This window comes from Tachysurus fulvidraco, chromosome 19 (assembly GCF_022655615.1).
Source record: "Tachysurus fulvidraco isolate hzauxx_2018 chromosome 19, HZAU_PFXX_2.0, whole genome shotgun sequence".
Taxonomy (NCBI): Eukaryota; Metazoa; Chordata; class Actinopteri; order Siluriformes; family Bagridae; genus Tachysurus; species Tachysurus fulvidraco.
Genome location: NC_062536.1, coordinates 4,715,405 through 4,731,204, shown reverse-complemented (window position 1 = coordinate 4,731,204; position 15,800 = coordinate 4,715,405). Strand labels below are relative to the sequence as shown.

The following is a 15,800-nucleotide window of genomic DNA, read 5'->3' as shown; positions in this document are numbered from 1 at the left end:
CTATCCCAATGAATTATCCCAAGTACTGCTGTCTCTTGCTGTTCCTAATGACTAATCACCAATCGCAGGTTTCAAATGGCCAGTAATAAAAGTTGCACCTTTCTGATCACTGAGGCTTATTTTTATTCTCGATAGAAATATTCTCTTTATAGCATCAGCAGTTTGGTGCCATAACCTTTTTGTTTGTTTGTTTGTTTGTTTGTTTTTGTTTTTATTTATTTATTTTCTTTGAGTAATAAATTAGAATCCTTTATTTAATTAAGCCTCTGTGGGAAATCTTTCTTCTTCATTTACCCCTTATTTGTAATTCGACATGCTGACGATCATAACGAAAGCAATAATGTGGATTAGTCTGTAACATCATCTACTGATATCTGCTGACTTTCCTCTGAAAAGAGACTCTAGGATTACAGCGACATCTCCAAATCAGTGTCTTCAACGTGCTTTTCTCTTTGCTGACTTGACATTTCGCAGCTCCCGATTTTCTTTCTCTTTAATCTCATCGCTAAGTGTCCAGAGTGGATGTGAGAGACCAGACGAGCGTCTGCATTTGTTTATGAGATGAAAACGACAAGACGGGAAGTAGATGATCAGTTATTAGCAGGTTGTGACCCTGTTCTTTATGATCACATGCAGTGCTGGGATCGGACGCACGGGATGTTTCATAGCCACGACTATCGGTTGTCATCAGCTGCTTCGGGATGGAGTTGTGGATGTTCTGGGCATCGTGTGCCAGCTGAGAGTCGACAGGTACAGACATCATCACACGTTCACATCCATTACATTTTAAAACCCATTGGAATGAAATGAAATGATATTTTAATAAAAGTGCATAGTAAGGTCATTTTCACGCTCTGCTCTGAGCACTTTGTACACTCAACACTCGCAGCTTTGCTTGCGTACTAGAAAAGGGGCGGAGCTACCAGGTGCTGATGCTTGATGAGGGGGAAAAAAAATCGAATATGGCCAACGACACTCCGGTGGATACGATGTTTTTTACATTAGCTCAGGTTGTGATTTTATTTTTCAACAATTGAATTATTCTGCTAAAAGCTATTTAGGTATCTGACGGCTAAAACTTCTGGTTAGCAAAAACGATTTAGTGTTCGATTAAAGATGATACAGCTCTTCTAACATTCCTACACCAGATGCTGGGGTACATGGTGGTCGGTGTACATGGTGTAAAACCGGTAGGACGTCATTTGGGACGCAGCTTTAGACTACCTAGTGTATGAGCTGTTACTATGGAAACCATCACGTATTAAAACAGGCTGCATTAATATTGAGCTATTCAGCTTACATGTCCAAGGTGTGACATCATGACATACTGACACCTTTTGACCAATCAGAGTAAAGAATTCCTTTAGTTAAAGCTTTAGTTAAAGCTTCTGAGCTAGTAAGCATTTGCATCTACATGGAAGAAGGGAAGCATCACATTAACAAGTCCAGTGTTCCAGTTTTACACTGAAATGCTTTTCATTCTATACTTAAATTTTAGTGCCAATTAACACCTGATTGTGTCTTAGGGGTGGAATGATCCAAACCTGCGAGCAGTATGAATTCGTCCATCATGCCTTGTGTCTCTACGAAGGTCGTCTGTCAGCAGACCCCGGCCCGTGAATGTGACGACCGAGTCAAGAGGAAGAAGATGGTCCACGGATGTTTTTCTCTCTCCACGATTACCAGAAAGAACAATTTATCAAGGGTCCAAGCATCCATTTATTCTTCTCATCCCAGAGAGACAATCTAGAATGTAAGGGACTGTTTATGGAGATGTTTTGCACTTAACCCGTACGCTCGTAGAACAGAGCAGATGACGTGTGATGTGTCGATATTGATGTCTAGACTTAGACTCCTTTTGACTCTAAACAAGTGCGTTCGCTCTGTCCACCTCGACGGAAGCATCCGGTATACCTGCCCTCTCACCCCCAGCTCTGGACTTTTCACTGAGCCACGTCAGGGCTGACGGGGTCCCAGTATTCAATCCAATTTGTGTATAGTTACGATTAGCACTTTCCTCAAGACTTCACACAGAACTATGTGACCAAAATGTTTGAAGACTGTTAGGCGCATCAGGTGGACTCGTGTGAATAAGTCGTTTCAGTTCCTCTAATCATAATAATAATAATAATAATAATAATAATAATAATAATAATGGCAGAATTTCCTTTTGTTGTTGTTGTCCAACACATGTAATATTTGACCACATGCCTGAACACTGCTCACTTCTCTTGTGTTAATATCTGTTGAAGAGGAGGCGCTACAACACGGCTGTACTTTAAATAGCAGAGTTGAAAATATATAAAAATATAATAGTTATTTTTGTACAATATTCCCTAGATAACCGTTGCCTTATTTTTGTTTTCATATTTTTTTTTTCAATTTAATAAGACGTCATCCAGACATTTATCTACGTTAAGGACTAAAGGAAGTTCTGAAATGTCAAATACATTTTTGTGCCTTTTCATTTGAACCCATCTTTTAGGAAAAGCCTTCTACCTTCCTCTTATTTATTTATACATATATATAATTTTTTTTCTTCTTCATGGATTGTAAACCATCTCCACCCATTGCTCTTTCTGAACCCATTTTATCCATATGCCTTTTAGTTAAATGCCAACGCCCGCTTACACAAACTTCCCGTGCAGATTCAGGAAGCTGTGTGCTGCTCTGAGAATCCAGTGCCATTATGTTCCTGGGTGTATTTTTAAAAATACAAAAAGTTAAAAAAAAAAATAAAATCAAACGCAGACACCGATTTTTTACATAAGGTAATTCTATCAGACCTTATATTGTTTTCTTGACCTGTGACTAAGATACGCAGTACTGTGCAAACGTCTTTGTCACCCTGCATTTTTATATCCACTTTCTGATTGAGAAACAACACATTCAATTGTATTGAAAAAAACTTCACTTTTTACTCTGTCGCTTATCGAGTTTGGAACATTTCGTGTTTTTTTCCTGTGCATTATTTTACTTTTTTTTGTAAAACATTTTGTATTACAGTTTAGGTGATAAGATATGGAACATCCAGTCGCTTTGAGTTATATAATCCTAGCTCTAATGCTCCAATCAAATCACGTTTGATCCAGCAGCTTTCTCTGAACTGATCAGTGAGCTCCAAGTGAAAGTGTACGAGTTACATCAGCACCATGTCTCTGAGCTACACGAGGACTTTTCTGCTAACTAAAGGGTTTGCTTCGAGAGCCGGGAAGATGATTGTTCTAGAAATATGAACATTTCTAATTGTTTTTTTTTTTTTTTTTGTATGGTCCATTTTTTTAAAAAAATTCTGATTATTTGTGATATAAAGCTTTTACAAATGATATTTGTGAATTTCTAGTAGATGTGTGTAGCATAGAAAAAATCTGGTCAGTGAAATAAATCAAACAGTTTCTGGTTAGTGTACGTTGGCTTACTGTTTGTAGCTATTTTTCACTATTTGGTATTAACCTGTCGATAACCTTTATTTCCTCTTTCTTGCTAATCCACTTGAATGTTGTGGGGAAAAATCAGTGTAACTGTCCAACAGACCTGCTACAATAGATATTTCTAGCTAGTATAATCTGTACAGATCATCAGTAAGAGACAGAATGTGACCAGAGATGAAGATTTGATGTGTCTTGTCTGAAGGCTAAAAACATAGCGTCCGTTAAAACGCAGGACTATGTCGTGATTCAAGCCATAATATTTAATGTTGAGGTACTACGTACTGTACGTTCACACTACGAGTCCTCTTTTCTCTTTAATAGAGAGCGTGTAAAGTGGAGAAATCTCTGTTCTGTTACTGTCCTGGTAACAATATACTGTACCTAACTCTGTGACTCTGTGGTCTTTACAGCAAATAAACTGATCATACCGAGTGATTTTTCATCAGTGTGTCGTTTGTTGTTTTGTGCTCCCGGGTATAAAGAGGCGTTTTTGTGCAGTATACTCCTGAGAATGTTAATATTTACGAGTCGTAATTAAGACGTCAGGTGCATTTTAGTCGTGAGATGGAAGTAAAACTTCGCTTCATTAACTACAAAAAATACAGCAAGTTGTAAACTTCTAGAAAGTGACACACATCTTCTGAGATGAGGAAATGTTTATCACCAAATAGACATTACATCCATTGATTTCTTTCTGACGCACCGCCAACTCCGTAACTCTGAGCTTAAAGAAAATCCACTTTCCCTACTGGTGATGACGACTTGTAACGGTGTTCGTGTGTCTTCAACTCATAAATACGATCTTTCTGACATGACTCGACATGAATGCACCGTGATTTCATATCACATCTAGAACACATTTGAGTGTGTAAAACCAGACAAGCTAGATTTACTCAAAATCTATTAGAATTTATTAAAAAGTTTACACACCCCTGTTAAAGTTGTAGGTTTAAGTGATGAAAATAAAGAAATGAATTTCACCTTTATTTGAATATAATTTGAAATAGCAACCACAACTTTAAAGTGAAAAACCAATAGGATCCTCACATTGTCCTCACAGTGTCCTCACAGTGTCCTCACGGTATCCTCACGGTATCCTCACATTGTCCTCACAGTATTCTCACAATATCCTCACGGTATCCTCACATTGTCCTCACAGTGTCCTCACATTGTCCTCACAGTATCCTCAAATTGTCCTCACAGTATCCTCACATTGTCCTCACAGTATCCTCACGGTATCCTCACATTGTCCTCACAGTGTCCTCACGGTATCCTCACAGTGTCCTCACATTGTCCTCACGGTATCCTCACGGTATCCTCACATTGTCCTCACAGTATTCTCACGGTATCCTCACATTGTCCTCACAGTGTCCTCACGGTATCCTCACAGTATCCTCACATTGTCCTCACAGTATCCTCACATTGTCCTCACAGTATACTCACAGTATCCTCACATTGTGCTCACAGTGTCCTCACGGTATCCTCACGGTATCCTCACAGTGTCCTCACATTGTCCTCACAGTGTCCTCACGGTATCCTCACGGTATCCTCACAGTATCCTCACATTATCCTCACAGTGTCCTCACGGTATCCTCACGGTATCCTCACAGTATCCTCACATTATCCTCACATTGTCCTCACAGTGTCCTCACAGTGTCCTCACGGTGTCCTCACGGTATCCTCACGGTGTCATCACAGTGTCCTCACAGTATCCTCACAGTGAAGGGTGTGCAAAATTATGGACATTCGTTATTGTTATTAAATATTATTAAAATACATTAAAGGTAGAAAAAAATTCTGAGATGATTTATCTTGGCTTGATTTTTACACCATGGGATTGTGTGTGTGTGAGCTTTTTCTTTAATCTAGATGTAGGTAGTAGGCTATGTTAGGTTGACTGACAGGCAGGCAGGAGTGATGTGGAAACTCAGTTTATGCTAGCACAGTTTTTCCCAGTTTGAGATGTGAGACTGGCCGACAGAGATGAGAAGAGATGTCATCAGCATAGCCGTGATATGAGCGGCCATGAGATTCAATCCCATGTCCCAGAAATGAACAGTGGACACAGCACTGACCTCTGGGGAACCTCAGTTGCGAGTATCTCCTCCAGGATACTTTGAAGGTACTGGCTGAAATAGTGCAGAGAAGAAAATGAGGTCTATCAATCAGATTGTGTTTAGTTACTGAGTTCTCGTAGCTTAATTCAGATAAATAAAGAGATCTGATCTACACAGGCTGCTCAGGTCCTGGTTCAGTCTCTTGTCATTTCTAGACTAGATTACTGCAATGCACTGCTGGCAGGTCTACCTATGAACGCAATTCCTCCTCAAATGATCCAAAATGCAGCTGCCCAACTTGTTTTCAACCTGCCAAAGTTCTCGCCTTCCACCCCACTGCTGCGATCCCTCCACTGGCTTCTGGTAGCTGCACGCATCAGATTCAAAACACTGATGCTGGCCTACAAAGCCAAAAACGGACCAGCACCCTCTTACCTAAAAGCCCTCATCACTCCTCAGATCTACTGTACCAGCACTGCTCGACTGGTTCCACCATCTCTCAGGGTCAGAGGCAAGTATACTACAAGACTCTTCTCTGTTCTGGCACCAAGGTGGTGGGATGAACTTCCCATAGAGGTCCAGACAGCTGAGTCACTGGCTAATTTCAAGCGGCGGTTGAAGACCTACTTATTCAGGAAACACTTCAACTAGCACTTCTTTCCTTATCTTTTGCATTTGTTAAAAAATATTTAAATAAAAAAATCTGAAACTTTTTCATTGTAACTTTGAACAATGTTTTAAACATATGGTATCTCACGTACATAACCTAGTGAACCAGCATTAATGTATCCAATGAGAGAGATTTACTTATAAGCTCTTATGGACCTCGCTCTGGATAAGGGCGTCTGCCAAATGCTGTAAATGTAATTGTAAATTTGAGTATTTGACTCTGTTGAGTATTTCCACTGTTAGGGCTCAGTCACTGCATAGATACAGTACACCACAGAAAGACCTGCACACCCAATGTATTGTTCAATAATAGAGAACTTCCTGTCTGTACCTGTACAATTTCCTTCTATTTGTTTAAATATTTCAATATAGCACTAAAGTTTACAAAACTCACATTTCACCTCATAACCAAACCCTGGCATATCTGACATTTACTTTAGTCCCCAGGATTTATCTATTCATGTGTGTAAAAAAAAGTGAGAGTCCTTAAATGTCTATTAACAAAGCATGTGGCGGTGGATAATAGAAGGAAGTGTAGTGAAACAGACGTGAAGCTGCTTTAAGCAGAGTGGAAAGACAGTGTGAAAATAAGTGTGGCTTTAACCGACCGGCTGCTCTGTGGGCTATACAGTACAGGAAGGAAAAAGGGTGGGCTGCTTTAAAGGCTTCAAACAACAAAAGCAGCACTTAACATTTGTCAGACATCTAATAACAGAAAGGGGAAAAAATCTTAGTCCAACAGTGATGTTAAAGAGAACAGCTCAATCATAATCCAGCCTGAGAGAAGCTTTGGATTTGTAGGAAAGAAGCAACTAGAGGTATCAGAGAGACAACGCCTCATATCATCGCTATTGTTTAACTTGGCAACCGAATTTGAACTTAAGACCGATCCTGATTGAGGAAATCCGCTGGAGACCGAATGGTTTACTCGCACGCATTTTTGATCACCACTGGCTGATGAGCAAGAGAGAGCCACCAACCGAGGACCGAGTGGAGCTGATGAACTTCTGGAAGAATTGCTTTTCTGAATCTATCTGACGCATGGGGAGCCTACATTTCAACTCATTTTCAAATCCTTTGGATTATATTTTCAAGTGTCTCTTCAAATTAAAGTTCTATTCGTTAACTAAAATCATCTAATAACCTGACAGTCGGGAAAAAATGCTGAGAGCCGAAGCCGCGTCTGTAGCCGTCTGGGTAGCATGTGGAGTTCTGGTGAGTCATTCTCGATATAAAACCTTCTTCAGATAAGATAGTTACAACTGGGTTGGACTGGAAACAAAAAAAAAGGAAAGAAAAAAGTGTCACAAAATTTGTAATTATTATTTCTATGTATATTTTTCAATTATAAAGTCATAAATGACAATAGTTAAAAAGTTTAACTGTAATGACACAAAGCAGCAAACCATAGGACCTGGAAAACAATAATCAGAGAAAAGAGATTTTTCAGCTATTTCAGATCATTATAAATTATTACACGCAGATACCTTTTTATTAAAAATGTAATACAGGCAAATATACAGGCAACGACTGTTCAACTGTAATCGCTAAGAGATATAATACAATTGTTGGAATAAATATAAAAAGAGAGAAAAGTATTTTAAGTAACAAATTTCAAATATTTCAATATTCAAATAACAAACGAGTCAAATATCTTGTCTTACAAACTATATACTGGAACAATGATAAGGAGGATGATGATGAGATGAAGATACAGACAATGATTATGATTTTGATCATGATGACACCAACGACGATGATAATGACAACATTAAGCCTTTATCCAGAGCGAATAAATATTCATCTCATTTTATACAACTGAGCAATTGGGGGTTAAGGGCCTTGCTCAGGGGCCCATTGGTGGCAGCTTAGTTAAGGTGGCTTCAAACTCACAACCATCCAATTAGCAGTCGAACAACTTAATCACTATGCTACCACAACGATGATAACGATCATGACAGTGTTGATGATGACGATCATGATTCTTCTTATTATTCTTATTCTTATTCTTATTATTAATTGACATAACAAATGTATGTTTTCAGGGTGTTTTGCTGGCAGAAACTCAGCAATGTAGCTTTAAAGTCCTCAAGTCTGTCCAAGGCACTGACTCTATACGACTCACGCTGAACAGCTCAGCTGTGGAATGTCGCTTCGCAGTGAATACAGCAGACAGACCTGAGAACCAGACAGACTGTCATCACGATCAGGAAAATGGGGAAATGATTACATGTAAACTGGAGCATTTGTACCCTGGAACATGGTACCACCTGACTATAGAATCGAAGATGGACAGTAATCAACACAACCTGTCCCTGGCAACAAGTAAGTGATGTGTGATGAGCTCTGTGTGAGCATGTTATAAAACAACATCATCATCATCATCATCATCGTCATCAGAACCCAATCACTCAGTAACTCTAAAAAATATTTCTCTTTCTCATTTGGCAGACTTAATGAATATCATTTAGGATTTAATTCATTTAATGTATTTAAATAAATCGGACATCCTAATGGCGTAGATGTGAACATTAACGCTAGATTAAAAAAAGAGACCATTTATATCATTTTAGATATCAATATTTAATATTTCTGACATGAAGCTTAACAAGGTTTTTTTTTGTTTGACTTTGTTGATAAAATAATTTTAAAAAAAATTGTACAATTTATTTGTTTGTTTGGTTCACTCTCAGTTTAATGCTTTCTTTATTGTGCTTCATCCTGACTGTATAAATGAGGTTTGATGGCAGAGGCAGTGGATGCTGAGGGTAAATATTTCTCTCAGCATCAAATAAGCCTTGATTAAATCAAGGCAGGGTGGAAAAAGTACTCTGAAGCCTTCTGGCTGATGTGGATGAAGATTGAAGCACGGCAAGCACAAGACTAACAAACAAACAAATAAAAGCATCCTTACAGAAAGGCTGAGTTAAAATGTTTTAAATGATCAGATTTTAGAAATGATAAATCAGCAGTGAACAAAAATGGTAGAAAAGCAGCAAATTTTGAAGCAGCGGAAACATGCTAGCTCAGCTTATAGTAACCCCAGCAGATTAAGGTCTGAAATGAAGAAGGTTAACTTCACAAACACACACGTTTTTAACTTGAGGTTATATGAGACTCTTCAGCCATGTTAAGCGAGACCTGAAAGGCTTCAGCTTAATGAACTAAACCCTAAGTCTCTCCAGGCTGGCATAGAACAAACCTGAATCATTTCTGTTAATTACTAATCATGCTAATAGATTTTGAAATGTTTTGGTTCCGCATTAACTTTTTCTTTTAATAGAAGGTCTAGAAAAGGGTCTTCAAGAACTAAAGCTGTGCACACCGATCGTTCTAAAGAACTTTACATGATAAATGATCTCCGTCTCTATCAGCGTTGTTTTTTATTTCAGTAAAGAAAATTTCAGTACTCTTGGTTTGAAGGACCTATTAAACCCTGAGTGTGTGTGTGTGTGTGTGTGTGTGTGTGTGTGTGTGTGTGTGTGTGTGTGTGTGTGTGTGTGTGTGTGTGTGTGTGTGTGTGTGTGTGCACACGTTTGGGGTGTGTTTGGGTATGTTTGTGTGATTATGTGTGTGAGTGTGGCTTGTGAGTGTGTAATCAGTGTGTGTATGGCTGCGGTTTATTCTGTGTGTGTGTGTTCATTGTGTGTGTGTGTGTGTGTGTGTGTGTGTGTGTGTGTGTGTGTGTGTGTGTGTGTGTGTGTGTGTGTGTGTGTGTGTGTGTGTGTGTGTGTGTGTGTGTGTGATGACATTGTGTGATGTTTGGCTTGGCTCCAGAACAGCAGTCTAACACAGTGTATTTCCAGCAGACTGCTGGCCTCTCCTCTCCCCTGCCCTTTCCCACCCCATTGTTCTTGTGTGCTAGAGGAAATGGGAAGGGGGTAGAGGGGGGTTGGAGAGGGGTGGAGGGGTTGCGTTCTGTTTTGGTTGGAGGTTGAAACGGGTTAAACGGCGCAGCTCTGCTCCTGACCCTCACACTGATGCCATCACCTAAACCTCTGTGATATTTGCACATTAGAGCTGCACTCCCAGCGGCTAAAAATAAAATCCCACAGGTTTGCTGCTGTGCCTCACAGCCAAGAATACACAAGAAGCACTTCCTGTACAAAAACCTAAAACATTCGGTTCACCTTAGCGAACAATCAGCCAACGATCGTTTATTGTTTCTCGGCACTTAAATCTTGTTATTTGTAGGAATGTGTGCAGTAGAAAATGGAGATGAGATGAGATGAGAGCATCATCATAAATAGATCATTTATTCACGCATTAGAAAAGTCTTGTGGGTTTATGCTGCTGCAGTTATTGTCGTATTTAAATAATCTCACAGTGCTCGGATCTGATCTGGTCAGTGAGCTCGGAAACATTTGCGTTTAAATCGTCTTTGGAGAATAACGCTTTAAAAACATGCCATCGTTTAACAGTTGTCGGTGTGGTGATGTTTACGTACCATCTGTGGAAGGCTTCAGCACTGTTTCTGGTTACTTCTCTAACAATTCTTACTAACTCTTGAAGACAGAACACATTGAACACATGTCATCCTGACATCCTGTCACTGATAGATCTCCTGCAAATTTCATACACTGAACACTTCGTATACTGAATAATCAGTTCATGATCGTTTATTGTTTTAAAGGTTCTCGGGAAAAAATTGTGCAGTATAAAATGTAGGCGAGGAATTAATTGCTAATTTTTTATTATAGTCAATTTATTGGAAACTCTTTGAGATGGTTTTGCTGCCAATGTTGTTGCTGTTGTATTTAAATGGTATCACAGTACTTGAATCTGATTGGTCAGTGAGCTCTGTTGTTTTATTTAAATTGTACCATAGCACTCGATTAGGCAGTGAGTTCTGAATTATTTGCTAGAACAGCGGTTCTTGTGGACTGTAAGGCAAATCAAAAGTTTATATTAATGCGCTAATTCTACCAAAATGGCTACATGAACACACTCGCTAACATTTCTACAGTTTTGTATTCACATGATAGATGATCTCTATAATCGAAGCCTGATCATTAATAATATTGTTTTAACTGGATACGAATATCACATTCATAAAATTTGAGACATTAAGACAAACACGCTCAGAAAAAGGTTTTGATGCTAGTTTGAAGTATGTATGAATCCAATATTATCTTACATTCGCTGATTTATTTGATCACCCTGCCTACAGAGATGTCACACCGTATTAACAGTGGTTTAAAAAAAAGTTGGAACACGGTAGCGTTGTTGCGATAAACTCAAACAATTCGGGTTTCAACGAGCCACCAGGGAGGAAGAGCTGCAGAAACAGCAGCTGCATGGTGCTAGCGGTTGTCTGGCTTTGGCCTTCATCGCTAAAGGTCCTCTTTCCGCTATTCACTTTCCCACAATCAGTTCTCCATGGGCGGCTCAGCATCCAGCCAGGGCTGGCGTTATTTAAACTCTCCAGAACAATCTTATCTCGCTCACACATCGTACCCACTGGCTGCCCCGGCATGCTCTTACACAAAAACTGCACAGAGCCACTTCGAAGTCATTGTGTTTTTTCCCACAGTGGTAAGAAATAGAACTGGAATGAAAAATGTCATCACGTATTATAACTGCTAATTACATGAACGGCATTAACAAGTGCGAGATTGTACCTTTGTTACTGTACCTGCTTTGGTGATGCAATTATCAGTTGGACCTTTAATGGGTAGCTTTCACTCAGTAATGTGTGAATACTGCTACCATTAAAAAGATTTAATGGTCCATCATTTAAATAAAAAGTAAAGGGATAATAATTACATGCAGTTATTAGGAAAATAATACACACTTGAGGCACAGAATTAGATATAGGTAAAGGTGTTAGGTACCAAAAGATGTACTGATGTGAGGTACCAAAAGATGTACTGATGTGAGGTATCAAAAGATGTACTGATGTGAGGTACCAAAAGATATACTGATGTGAGGTACCAAAAGATGTACTGATGTGAGGTACCAAAAGATGTACTGTACTGATGTGACGTACCAAAAGATGTACTGATGTGAGGTACCAAAAGATGTACTGATGTGAGGTACCAAAAGATATACTGATGTGAGGTACCAAAAGATGTACTGATGTGAGGTACCAAAAGACGTACTGATGTGAGGTACCAAAAGACGTACTGATGTGAGGTACCAAAAGATGTACTGATGTGAGGTACCAAAAAATGTACTGATGTGAGGTACCAAAAGACGTACTGATATGAGGTACCAAAAGATGTACTGATGTGAGGTACCAAAAAATGTACTGATGTGAGGTACCAAAAGATGTACTGATGTGAGGTACCAAAAGATGTACTGATGTGAGGTACCAAAAGATGTACTGATGTGAGGTACCAAAAGATGTACTGATGTGAGGTACCAAAAGACGTACTGATGTGAGGTACCAAAAGATGTACTGATGTGAGGTACCAAAAGATGTACTGTACTGATGTGAGGTACCAAATGATGTACTGATGTGAGGTACCAAAAGATATACGGATGTGAGGTACCAAAAGATGTACTGATGTGAGGTACCAAAAGATGTATTGATGTGAGGTACCAAAAGATATACTGATGTGAGGTACCAAAAGATGTACTGATGTGAGGTACCAAAAAAGGTACTGATGTGAGGTACCAAAAGACGTACTGATGTGAGGTACCAAAAAATGTACTAATGTGAGGTACCAAAAGATGTACTGATGTGAGGTACCAAAAAATGTACTGATGTGAGGTACCAAAAGATGTACTGATGTGAGGTACCAAAAGATGTACTGTACTGGTGTGAGGTACCAAAAGATGTACTGATGTAAGGTACCAAAAGATGTACTGATGTGAGGTACCAAAAGATGTACTGATGTGAGGTACCAAAAGATGTACTGATGTGAGGTACCAAAAGATGTACTGATGTGAGGTACCAAAAGACGTACTGATGTGAGGTACCAAAAGATGTACTGATGTGAGGTACCAAAAGACGTACTGATGTGAGGTACCAAAAGATGTACTGATGTGAGGTACCAAAAGATGTACTGATGTAAGGTACCAAAAGATGTACTGATGTGAGGTACCAAAAGATGTACTGATGTGAGGTACCAAAAGATGTACTGATGTGAGGTACCAAAAGATGTACTGATGTGAGGTACCAAAAGATGTACTGATGTGAGGTACCAAAAGAGGTACTGATGTGAGGTACCAAAAGAGGTACTGATGTGAGGATATCACACCACTAACATGGAGTGGCGAGTTTCATACCATTTATCTAAGAGTGTAGACTAATGTAATGTAGAGAGTCACATCTAAAGCAAAGCTGGAGACAGCAGTAGTTCTGCGGAGTGCTCACCTGAAAGCAGTGTGCTTCATGACAATTCTGCCTCTGTTTCTGTTGTCCAGGACCTTCACCTGTGCAAAGCGTTCAGGTGTTTAGACATGTGGACAGTCTAAGCGTGTCCTGGGAGACCGGGCCTGGAAGAGCAGAGCTTTTCCGACTTCTGCTGACAGATAGCGCAGGTCTGGAATCCGTCTGGAACACCACACTGGGCAACACTACAACCTCGTACAGGGTGAACGGCCTCACTCCTGGTCGCGTGTACAATATGAGCATCATCACTGAGGCAGCTGGGATGCAAAACGCCGTGTCCCTGCAGGAACAAACAGGTACTGTTCTTTTCTGTCATGAGTGTGCGTCTGCATGTGTGTGTGTGTGTGTGTGTGTGTGTGTGTGTGTGTGTGTGTGTGTGTGTGTGTGTGTGTGTGTGTGAGTGACCTTTTACACAATATTTTAGGCAGTGGGGTGAACGCCCTGTCTCTTTTTCCTGCTGTGTAAAACGAAGGCTTGGCCTTCATCCTCATGTGTAATGTCACTCCCATGCACTGTCAATTATACCTTTACTCCAACACACACACACACACACACACACACACACACACACACACACACACACACACACAAACACACACACACACACACACACACACACACACACACACACACACACAAACACACACACACACACACACACACACACACACACACACACACACAAACACACACACACACACACACACACACACACACACACACACACACACACACACTAGCATAATGTCAGTGAAGACATCTGTCAACAGCCATTTTTCTTTCCCAGACACACATCTACTTAAACACCGTAGAAAAGAAATTGAGCTATTAGTAAAAAAGCAAAAGTGACTCAATTGTTTTTGATGTGTGAGCAGCTTAATGAACCTGCTGGGCTCTTTATTTTGTCTCCTTCGGGAATATTTAAGCCGAATCCTGTATGACGTATCACACACTATGCCCTTACACAATGCACTATGTATTCTAGCATCTAGAGGACGATTCATCTCAGATGGATCACTAACGGTGTTTCCCTAAGAGGAAGCGTATATTTTACACTTGATGGTTAGTGACATAAAACGCACATAACTTTTTGTAGGACCTCTCGTCTACCGGATTGTTCTCTGTGTTTATGTAAGCTGTAAGTGTTTACACTTTGCATGAAGATTTTTAAAGTGCACTTCTTCTTCTTGGAACACACACGGTAAGTGTGAACACACAACTTACTGTACACGTGTATACAATGGAGTCGAATAGTGCATAAGTTTGTGGGATGCACCTTTTAAAATGTCTTGTAGACTTCTACATGGAAGTATTAATAAATAAAGCCTCTTTAGAAAGCTTAGCACACTGCAGATGCAATTAAAAGTTTCCTTGTAATTACATTTATGGAATTTAGCAGACACCCTTATCCAGAGTGACTTACAACTGAGCATTAAGGGCCTTGCTCAGGGGCCCAGCAGTGGCAGCTTGGTGGACCTGGGGTTCAAACCCATGACCTTCCGATCAGTAGCCCAACACCTTAAACACTGAACTACCACATCCCAAATGAAGTTACAGCATTTGGCAGACACCCTTATCCAGAGCGACCAATTGAGGGTTAAGGGCCTTGCTCAGGGGCCCAACAGTGGCAGCTTGGTGGACCTGGGATCGAACTCACAACCGCCCAAATTGGTAGCCCAACACCTTAACCACTAGTCTACCATATGCCCAGTATTTTATCGAATATTACCAAATGATCAGATAGGAATCGAGATTCGACTCGAAAGCTTCTGAGCCGAATTCCACACAGTGATGTTATAGTTTGTTGACACCCCGATACACATGGAGTTAATGCCTGATTTTTAGACAGTATTGCTCTTATTCCACTAGTCACTTTTTGCATGTAAGACAGATTAGGTCATCTTCACCTCTATATGTTTAGTTTGTTTAAATATACAGTAGATTCATATTATTATTCACTATTATATAAGTGCTAATCAGAGAGGATGCAGGCGCAGACTTTGATTTAACAACAGAAGTTAGACAATGAAAGACGGGAAATTAAATAGAGGTGCTGTTCAGGGTGAGATGGGACACAGGGCATGTCATGTGCAGGGGCTGATGGGTATTATAGTCAAATTATAATTTTAGTACACTCATGACCCCGACAAAAAGTACTAAAGCTATCAGTCTCTAAAGTGATACTGCATTGTACTGTAAAAATATGTAGAAGAAGAAATACTTACACAATGTAAATAAACACACAATTAGTAAATAACTGACCCTGTGTTCAGTGAAATGAATATGAATCTGTAGCAGTATGTG

The 15,800-nt window shown here is 39.8% G+C and overlaps 2 protein-coding genes across 5 annotated transcripts in view; both read left to right on the top strand.

Annotated features, from left to right (window-relative positions):
- The window catches only part of ptprr (protein tyrosine phosphatase receptor type R), a 46,517-nt gene extending 42,644 nt beyond the window's left edge, over nucleotides 1-3,873 (top strand). For all 3 annotated transcript variants that reach the window (XM_027151536.2, XM_027151535.2, XM_047804007.1), the window contains 2 exons: nucleotides 637-750; nucleotides 1,527-3,873. In XM_027151536.2, coding sequence (XP_027007337.2) covers nucleotides 637-750; nucleotides 1,527-1,620 — 208 coding nt within the window. In that variant the 3' untranslated portion in view covers nucleotides 1,621-3,873. The remainder of the gene's footprint in view (nucleotides 1-636; nucleotides 751-1,526) is intronic.
- A 2,840-nt stretch (nucleotides 3,874-6,713) lies between these two features.
- ptprb (protein tyrosine phosphatase receptor type b) overlaps nucleotides 6,714-15,800 on the top strand; it is a 49,658-nt gene continuing 40,571 nt past the window's right edge. Inside the window, exons 1-3 of one of the 2 annotated variants that reach the window (XM_027151433.2) lie at nucleotides 6,714-7,372; nucleotides 8,203-8,482; nucleotides 13,529-13,792. In XM_027151433.2, the coding sequence (XP_027007234.2) occupies nucleotides 7,319-7,372; nucleotides 8,203-8,482; nucleotides 13,529-13,792 (598 nt within the window). In that variant the 5' untranslated portion in view covers nucleotides 6,714-7,318. The remainder of the gene's footprint in view (nucleotides 7,373-8,202; nucleotides 8,483-13,528; nucleotides 13,793-15,800) is intronic. The other variant, XM_047803779.1, reaches the window with a different exon arrangement.